General features: G+C 32.2%; 1 protein-coding gene across 5 annotated transcripts; it reads right to left on the bottom strand.

The window, feature by feature from the left end:
* Positions 1-576: 576 nt before the first annotated feature.
* On the bottom strand, positions 577-8978 carry LOC111702327 (cuticle protein 7). 5 transcript variants are annotated; one of them, XM_023473978.1, is made up of 3 exons: positions 8875-8978; positions 8408-8507; positions 577-1017 (listed from the first exon to the last, which is right to left on the bottom strand). In XM_023473978.1, exons 1-3 carry the CDS (start codon positions 8878-8880, stop codon positions 644-646), a joined length of 480 nt encoding a protein of 159 aa, XP_023329746.1. In that variant the 5' UTR covers positions 8881-8978; the 3' UTR covers positions 577-643. The 5 variants fall into 5 exon arrangements, with proteins under 5 accessions (XP_023329746.1, XP_023329778.1, XP_023329761.1 ...); XM_023473993.1 differs by lacking the exon at positions 577-1017 and adding an exon at positions 4176-4392 and having other exon boundaries at positions 8208-8507; positions 8875-8975; XM_023474001.1 differs by lacking the exon at positions 577-1017 and adding an exon at positions 4176-4416 and having other exon boundaries at positions 8232-8507; positions 8875-8975.
* Positions 8979-9781: the final 803 nt, after the last annotated feature.

Raw genomic sequence — 9781 nt, 5'->3', positions numbered from 1 at the left:
ACTTCGCACAATTATTACCTTTACTTGCGCAATTAAATTGCACAGAATTGCGCTACAACTGCACACAGTAAACAATTAAAAATTAGTATTTTTTGTTAAAAGGATAAGTTACATACCTTATTCATAAGGCACCCTGTAAACCATTGACCAACCAAACATGATAGTAATAACTATTTTCTATCTAAAAATTACTTTTTTCAATAGTGTAGAGGATTTCGTAAATCACACTAAAGGAAACCAGAAACTTGTATTTTTAAACCCTATAAGGCTATATCTTTGCAATGTAAATTGTTCATCTATAGGTTGTGTAAAACTTTCCTTAAAACTAAACATAAACGCAGGGAAATTCAGCGCAAATGCTTAAAATGGCATGCAAGTAAACCCATGTAGGGTTTCACTTGCATAACTCTCAAAAGAAGAATTAACAGAGGTCTAGTCAGTGGTCACACCTAAACAGCATATTCTTTCCTATATCTCTTTGCAGCAAAGATTCTCGTGGCAATTATTCCAAGGTAATAAAGTTCAAACTGTCATTCTGCTATAAACTTTTTTACCGTTTTTAACCTAAAACCTTACTTTTGGAATTGTTTCAAATTTTATTTCATAAATAAATAAAAATAAAAAGGAATACATCAATGACAGCTTATCCATGGTAGACAGGGGCAGGGTTGTAAGCAGGGGCAGGGGTGTATGCAGGAGCAGGAGTGTATGCAGGAGCAGGGGCGTAGACGGGAGCAGCCTTGTAGATAGGAGCAGCCTTGTAAGGAGCAGGAGCAGAAGCATACTTGGCCTCTCCAGAGTAGGTAACATCAGCAACATATCCACTGTAAGCATCAGCAACCTTGTAGTTGACAGTCTGGATTCTGCCATCAGGAAGAGCAACAGAGTAGGATCCAGAGGTGGCATACCCATCCCTGCTCTCACCATGGTTGAAGGTAGCTCCAGAGTAATCATCAGCTACACCATAGTTGAAGGCATAGACTGGTGCCTCATCAGCATAGACAGGAGCAGCATGACCATAAGCTGGTGCAGGTGCATATCCGTATCTGGGAGCATTGTCAGCTGCTGCTACAGCGGCCAGAGCAAGAACAATAAAGACCTGAGATAAGACAGATGAATATGAGTTTTGTACATTAATTGGTCATACTGAGATGGAATTTAAAGAATTTGAGCCGCGGTTTAAATCTGCCAAAACCCGGTTTAAATTAAGCGCCGGTTTAAATCTTAAAACATTTGATACAATTTTAAGTAGAACCAACCATATTTAAGCCACGGCTTAAATTTAAACCACCGCTCAAATTCTTTAAATTCGGCCACAAGTTACGCTTCAGTGGTTTTCTAGAACTACATAGTCAAATCTACAGCTGCCAGAGCAAGAACAATAAAGACCTGAGATAAGACAGATGAATATGAGTTTGTACATTAATTTCATAAGCTAAGATGTAAGAAAATTTTTAAAGTAAAATATAAGGGGTAAAATTCGAATTTTGTTTGTATCCAATTTATAAAAATATCTGCACACTCTTTGGTTGTTGTAATTTAATAGTGTACCAAGAGAAAAGTTAGCCAGTAAAATAAACCACATAAAGAAAAAATGTGTTCTAGAATATTAGCTCGTTTAAAATTCTAAAATAAAAAGGAATATTCACTACCAAGAAGTTATAAACAAACAAACATTAAATTTTAAAATCTGAAATGTTTTGAGCCTTGTAAAATTAAGTATTCACCTTCATGTTTACAATGTTGGTTTGAATCAACTGATGATAAAGCCATCTGATCAGACCAATTTATACTTAATTTAAACCGGCGCCTAGCACACCAGTTCAGAGTGGCGTTGAGCTCTCCACAGAGCTGAGGTCAGATGTAACTGTCATTTGACATTTATTAAAACGGACTTGGGGTTTTCTATTAACTCCATTTTTACACTGAAAAAAAATGAAAAAATGAAATCAGAATTTTAAGTAACCAGATATTGTAATTATGACTAGAAATGGGCATAGTTTTTGTGAACAAACAACATTTTAAGAACGAATAATTTTTTTTTTAAACAATGGTGTCTTTCAGGAAAAAAGACTATAGAAATGAAAGATTCAAAATAATTTGAACAATCTTTATATTTCATGAAAGAATTTGAAAATTGATTAAATTTTTAACTGAACAAACGAATTTTCTGAATGATTTGGAAAAAACGATAGTTTTTTACTGAATGAACAATTTTTTTAACAAACGATTTTACTGTCGAACAATTTTTACTTAACGATTGTTCAGTGAGAAAATGAACGAAATGGATGGAAAATGAACGAAATGGATGGAAAATGAACGAAATGGATGGAAAATGAACTATAATGTTGAGAACGATCGCATAGATGGAAAATGAACGACAATGTTAAAAACGAACAAGATATGTATTATTTTGAATGATTGACCAAAAAACAAAAGAAATGATGAACAAACAAACCAAAAAACAAAAAACGAGAATGCCTATCTCTAATAATGACTGAAATAAAATACTTGTTTGAACACAAACATTAATAACCAACCTTTTTTCCTTTTTTTGTTGTTAAATATTTATAATTAAAAAAATATTCAATTGTTTACCTGACATTCTTTAATTCAAAAACTTTTTTTTTAACTGGATTTTCAAAATTTAAAGAAACTTTTTCCAGGCTAATTTTCATTTTCAAATTGACAAATTTTGGAATTTCTCTGAGGCTAAATATGTACAAATCTGGGTATCAAAGGGTCTGCTGACGTATTTTTAAGTCACCCTCCATTGAAAAAGTGTCCTTTTCCCAAGACACCCCTTAAACCATTAAATTAGCAAAAATGATAAAATATCCTCTTGTTTCTTTCTAAAAATAGAAAACTTTTAATTGCAATTAATATTTCCAGCAGAGGCAAGCTATAGATAATGTACAAACTTCATTATCTCGTATTAGGCTATAAAGGGTGTCCCAGGAAACATGACAGTTGGTGAATAGTTTAGAAGTTCTTCTTCCATAATTTGTTAAGTTGTTTGATACCAAAGAACATAGTAAAAATATTATACGGGAGTCATGTTATAGGAAATTTGAGTTCAAAGTGAAATATCTTTAAGCAAAAGGTTTTTTTTAACGAAATAAACTGCTAAAAGCTTTAAATATCTAATACAGAATATGGAAGACAAGGTTCATAACTATTTATCAACTGTCATGTTTCGTGGGACACCCTGTAGTTTCAAAGATTAATGTTGTGTATATTGACGGTGAATGTTTAAATGAAGGCTCACTTTGCTTAATGTTGACAAAGCCTTAGATACGAATTTTGTTTGATTGAGCCATGCAAATACAAATTAAAAAGATGCCTTTTTCATTTCTTCACTGTAAATAACATTTTTTATTTGATTATAATGCAAACTACTGTGTTATTTTCTTAAAATCGAAACTAATCCACTTGCATTTTAGACCCCCCCCCTGGCCTGGCCAGTAGGAGTAGGATTAAGAAATAAAATTTATAGAAAGTAATTAGAGGCCGGTTTGTATTTTCTAAATCTGAAATAACCCTTCAGTTAGAGACTGATTTTTTTTTATTTTAAAGTTCCTGAAAATGAACTTAAAAACAGGTAAAACAATTTATTTGAATAAAAAAAAATATTTTTTAAAGATTATTCCAACCTTTTTATATTGAAATAAAGTAGGCATTCTTTTTATATACCATGATAATATTTCAGCAAATCTATTTTACTATGACGCAATAATCTTAAATCTCATTTCATATTTGTTTTAATTAACGTATTTAGCTAAAAAATGTGTTCTTAAAATATTTTTTAGATTTTAACATAGGAACCTCTTTTTTTCTATTACTTTTGGTTAAGTAGCTTTATGATTATAATTTTTCTTACAATATTTTATGAACTATTTTTCTCCATTTTTCTATCACTTTTATCTGAGAAGCTTTTGAATTTCTATTCCTAAGCAAAAGCCTGGTTTCCTGGTGCTAAAGGTTTAACTGTAAAGCATCTCTAAACATCTAATAAAAAGCTGCAACAGCATAAAACATAAAACATGATCAATGCTTTAATAAATCATTAAGAAGTTCAACTTTGCGGACATTCGAAAATTGTATCTGCTTTTACCAATTATTACCTCATTATTTCAGTGTTATTCGAGTATTGTCCCACATAATAATTTCGTAAATAAGAGGTTTTATGTTTTATTCCATAAATAGATAAATAAAAAGGAATACATTAATGATAGCTTAGCCATGGTAGACAGGGGCAGGGTTGTAGGCAGGGGCAGAAGCATATGCAGGAGCAGGTGCGTAGACGGGAGCAGCCTTGTAGACAGGAGCAGCCTTGTAAGGAGCAGGAGCAGAAGCATACTTGGCCTCTCCAGAGTAGGTAACATCAGCAACATATCCACTGTAAGCGTCAGCAACCTTTTTTCTATTAACTCCATTTTTACACTGAAAAAAATTGAAAAAATGAAATTAGAATTTTAATTAACCAGATATTCAATATTGTAATTATGACTAGAGATGGGCATAGTTTTTGTCAACAAACAACATTTTTAAGAACGAACAAATTTCCGAAAAAAAACTTTAGGACAAACGACATAGATTGTTCAGAGAAATGAAAGATTTAAATCAATTTGAACAATCTTTATAGTTCATGAAGGAACTTGAAAAATGATTAAATTTTTAAATGAACAAACGAATTTTCTGAATGATTTGGAAAAACGATAGTTTTTTTTACTGAATGAACAATTTTTTAAACAAACGATTTTACTGTCGAACAATTTTTACTTATCGATTGTTCAGTGAGAAAATGAACGAAATGGATGGAAAATGAACTATAATGTTGAGAACGAATGCATAGATGGAAAATGAACGACACATGTTAAAAACGAACAAGATACGTAGTATTTTGAATGATTGACCAAAAAACAAAGGAAATGATGAAGAAACAAAACAAAAAACAAAAAACGAAAATGGCTATCTCTAATAATGACTGAAATAAAATTCTTTCGTTTTAGATTTTCTCTTCTGTGGAAACATTTTTGACTAACATAATTGTTTTGTTTTGATTTTTTTCTTTGTTTGAACACAAACATTAATAACCAATCTTTTTACCTTTTTTTGTTGTTAAATATTTATAAAAATATTCAATTGTTTACCTGACATTCTTTAATTCAAAAGTTTTTTATTTTAAACTGGATTTTAATGAAACTTTTTCCAGTCTAATTTTCATTTTCAAATTGACAAAGAACCTGTCAAATCTTTCGTTGGGATGTGTAGAAAGATGAAAATTTCCCTGTATGATAATTGAAGGACTGCAGTATGGTTTTGGTGAATTATATTGACGTACTAAGCCTAGGGGTGTCAGAAATGATTTTTTTTGCATTTTTTTGAAAACGTCAAATAAACCTAAAAAAGTTTAATTTTGATAAAACTTTTTGTTCTGGATGATTACAAATATCTATCTAAAACTTTCTTAAACTGGCATATTTTTTCTATATTCATTTAGTTAAGAGTTTGAGTTAAAATAAGTATTAATAAATATTGCTTTATATCGAGTAGATATCATTATACATATCGATGTGAAACCTTTCCGACCTACGAAAGATGCCCATCTGACCTACTAACGTGTCCATGCGACAGCTTAAAGTAGGTCGGATGCACCAATATGCTGTTTTTAATGTGCCCATCCGACCTACAGTGCATCGGACCTACCACAGCTGTTAAAACCACGTGCTCGTAGGTCGGATGGGCAGTAGAGGGGATGGGCGTAGGTCCAAAAATACACCATCCTTCAATTATCATACAGGGAAATTTTCATCTTTCTACACATCCCAACGAAAGATTTGACAGGTTCTTTTGGAATTTCCAAGGAGAATTGAATACAAGGAGGGGGCGATAAGGTTTCCTTACACTTTGCTGTGACGTTTTTGGACTGCTGAAGAACTAGTTTTTGCGTAACAAAAATAACAAAGATTGTAAACAATAACACAACATCTGGCGCATCTCTGGCGTTAGATGAAGATTCACCGTATACTAACTCATGTTTGTTTACATTAGATCGGCTGCATTTATTCTTGTTGTTACGCAAAAATTAGTTCTTTAGCAGTCCAAAAACGTCACAGCAAAGTGCACGGAAACCTTATCGCCCCCTCCTTGTATTCAATTCTCCTTGGGAATTTCTATGCTGCTGAATGTGTACAAATCTGGGTATCAAAGGGTCTGCTGACATATTTTTAAGTCACCCTCCATTTAAAAAAGTGTCCTTTTCCCAAGACACCCCTTAAACCATTAAATGAGAGCAAAAATGATGAAATATCCTCTTGTTTATTTCTAAAAATAGATAACTTTTATTGCAACTAGTTTTTCCAGCAGAGGCAAGCTATAGATAATGTACAAACTTCAAAGTGAAATATCTTTAAGTGACAGGTTTTGTTAACGAAATAAACTGTTAAAAGCCTTTAATATCTAATACAGTATATGGAAGACGACGTTCATAACTATTTATCGACTGTCATGTTTCGTTGTACACCCTGTAGTTTAATATTTAGTTTAAGATTAATGTTGTGAATATTGACGGTGAATGTTTAAATGAAGGTTCACTTTGCTTAATGTTGACAGAGCCTTAGATCAAAAAAATTTTTTATTGAGCCATACAAATACAAATTAAAAAGATGCCTTTCTCATTTCTTTACTGTACACTGAGGCAATAATCTTGAATCTCATTTCATATTTGTTTTAATTAAAGTATTTAGCTAGAAAAATGTGTTCTTAAAGGGAGTGACCGGCTATGTAAGGTAGTTGAACTGAGTATGCAGTGTTGTAGAAAACTTCTTTCGGATTCATTTGAGACATATTAAACTTTTTAAAGATCTGTAAATCCTGAGTTTGAGCGCAAATTCGACGTTCAAAACTCCTACTTTGATGGTGGATACGTTTTCAGAATTAGTTTTATTTATTTATTAAATAACGACAACGAAAAATAAAGTAAAAATTATACAGTAATCTAATTAGATGATTAGGAACATATTTCTCAAAAGAAATTTGTCAATAAATAAATGCTTAAAATCGATTATTTCGTTTTTTATTATTTTATTAAATTTCTTATTTTCTTTGAATTTATTCGCCGATTTCTTCAAATTCTTCAAATGTCGTCTTTTCAATAATAATTCTAGAAAATCTGCAAAAATCTTTGTGAATAATGGGAAACCAGAATAATGAGAAAATAGAAACATAATAATTGAACAAGATTACTTATTTTCGATGATAAGATTAATTTTTATTTTCTCAACATGTTCTTATACATGAGGTCTGTAGTTTATTGTCGTCGTTATTTAATAATTAAAAAAAACTAATTCTGAAAACGTATCCACCCCCAAAGTAGGAGTTTTGAGTGTCGAATTTGCGCTCAAACTCAGGATTTACAGATCTAAAAAAAAGTTTAATATGTTTCAAATGAATCCGAAAGAAGTTTTCCACAACACTGCATACTCAGTTCAACTACAGGGTGTAAAAGTACAGGGTGTCCCACAAAACATGACATTTTATAAATAGTTATTTTTGTATAAACAAATATATTGCTTAATAATATTTTACTTTGAAATCAATTTTAATATAACATGACTCCCATATAATATTTTTATTGATCTTTGGTATCAAACAACTTGAGAAATGATAGAAAAAGACATTCTAAACTATTCACCAACTGTCATGTTTCGTGGGACACCCTGTACTTTTATTTTAGAAGTGTTTAGATTTATATTCCTGAGCAAAAGCCTGGTTTCTTGGTGCAAAAGGTTTAACTATGGAACATCTCTAAACATCAAATAAAAAGCTGGAACAGCATAAAACATGATCAATGCTTTACTAAATCTTTAAGAAATTTAACTTTGTGGACATTCTAAAATTTTAATCTGCTATTACCAATTATTATCTCATTATTTCAGTGTTATTCGAGTATTGTCCCACATAATAATTTCGTAAATAAGAGGTTTTAGGTTTTATTTCATAAATAGATAAATAAAAAGGAATACATTAATTATAGCTTATCCATGGTAAGCAGGGGCAGGGTTGTAGGCAGGGGCAGGAGCGTAAGCAGGAGCAGGGGCGTAGACGGGAGCAGCCTTGTAGACAGGAGCAGCCTTGTAAGGAGCAGGAGCATAAGCAGGAGCAGAAGCATACTTGGCCTCTCCAGAGTAGGTAACATCAGCAACATATCCACTGTAGGCATCAGCAACCTTGTAGTTGACAGTCTGGATTCTGCCATCAGGAAGAGCAACAGAGTAGGATCCAGAGGTGGCATATCCATCCCTGTTCTCACCATGGTTGAAGGTAGCTCCAGAGTAATCATCAGCTACACCATAGTTGAAGGCATAGACTGGTGCCTCATCAGCATAGGCAGGAGCAGCATGACCATAAGCTGGTGCAGGAGCATAAGCTGGTGCAGGTGCATATCCGTATCTGGGAGCATTGTCAGCTGCTGCTACAGCGGCCAGAGCAAGAACAATAAAGACCTAAAATTGGTATAATAAAAGAAAGATTGTTGCATGAGAATGGGGAGTAGAGGAAAGGGAAAATTGGTTTCCTAACAATGGTTAAGCTAAATTAAATTTTAAAAAAATTGTGTAACAAATATTTTGATTTTGGGAGGATATTTTCCTTATCTTTAGAGTTTTATGACTTTTTTGTATAGCTTATGTGTCAAACTTTCTAAGCTGTTTTTTGATTAAATTTCAAAAAATTGAATGTTTGGGACAAATAAATTCTAGTTATGAATTATGAAACCTGTAACTGAATAGGTTTTTAAAATGAATTTTACAAGTAAAATATTGATAATCTTATTCCCTTTTAAATTAGAAAATTAGTTTGTTGTGTATTTACCTTCATGTTTGTATTATGTTGGTTTTGAATCAACTGATGATAAAACTATCTAATCAGACCATTTTATACTCAATACTCAAACCGGCGCCTGACCCACGCTTCAGAGTTTGGGCGTCATTTGTAAGCAGAAAGCACAATGTTCAGAAACAGATATTCTCTAAAGTAACTTCTAACTATGTCTACAGAGGAGGGGTGGGGGGGGGAAAGAATTTGGGACAAGAGGGGAATAAAAAACATTTTTTAAATTCTCTAAAATTTGTATTAAAGTGTCAGAAATTCTTTGTTAAAATGTGTTTAAGTTAATATATTCTTTAGTAAGGGGGGTTGAAGAATATATTCTTTAGTGAGGGTGGTTGAAGTATATATTCTTTAGTATAGGGGGTTGACGGATATATTATTTAGTAAGGGGGGTTGAAGGATATATTCTTTAGTGAGTAGGAGATATTATTTGGTGAGGGGGGTTGGATTGGATATATTATAAGGTGTGTTTATTTCGTGGTGTGGTGGAGGTTGGGGGGTTGGATTGGATCGAGGGGGTGAAGGGAATATTTTTTATTGAGTGTAGTTAATGGGTGGATCTATTAGTTTGTGAGGTAATTAATTGATATATGAATATATGTAATATTTAATATCCTATGTCTACATGTCTTACTTTAAGCAAAAAAAGAAGAAAAAAAAACATTGCATAAACTAAGGTTTAAATCTAATTACAGAAACATAATTGTGCCGATTTTAAAGAATTTGAGCCGCGGCTCAAATATGGTGGGCCGTTCTACTTAAAATTGTATTCAATTTTTCAAGATTTAAGCCGCGCTGAATTGAAAACGGTTTTTTGGGATTTGAGACGGGTCTTAAATTCATTAAATTCGGACACAGGGCTATTACATTCGTTTTTTCAATAGGAATT

This window comes from Eurytemora carolleeae, unplaced genomic scaffold (genome assembly GCF_000591075.1).
Source record: "Eurytemora carolleeae unplaced genomic scaffold, Eaff_2.0 scaffold23, whole genome shotgun sequence".
Lineage (NCBI taxonomy): Eukaryota > Metazoa > Arthropoda > Copepoda > Calanoida > Temoridae > Eurytemora > Eurytemora carolleeae.
The sequence above is the reverse complement of the archived record's forward strand: the minus strand, read 5'-3'. Positions and strand labels throughout refer to the sequence as shown.

Bases quoted from the DNA above. Each gene is read 5' to 3' on its own strand.
- LOC111702327 (XM_023473978.1), bottom strand. The intron at 1,018-8,407 runs GTCATGCTGCTC...CACCAGCTTATG, and splicing joins TGCTCCTGCACCAGCTTATG to GTCATGCTGCTCCTGTCTAT.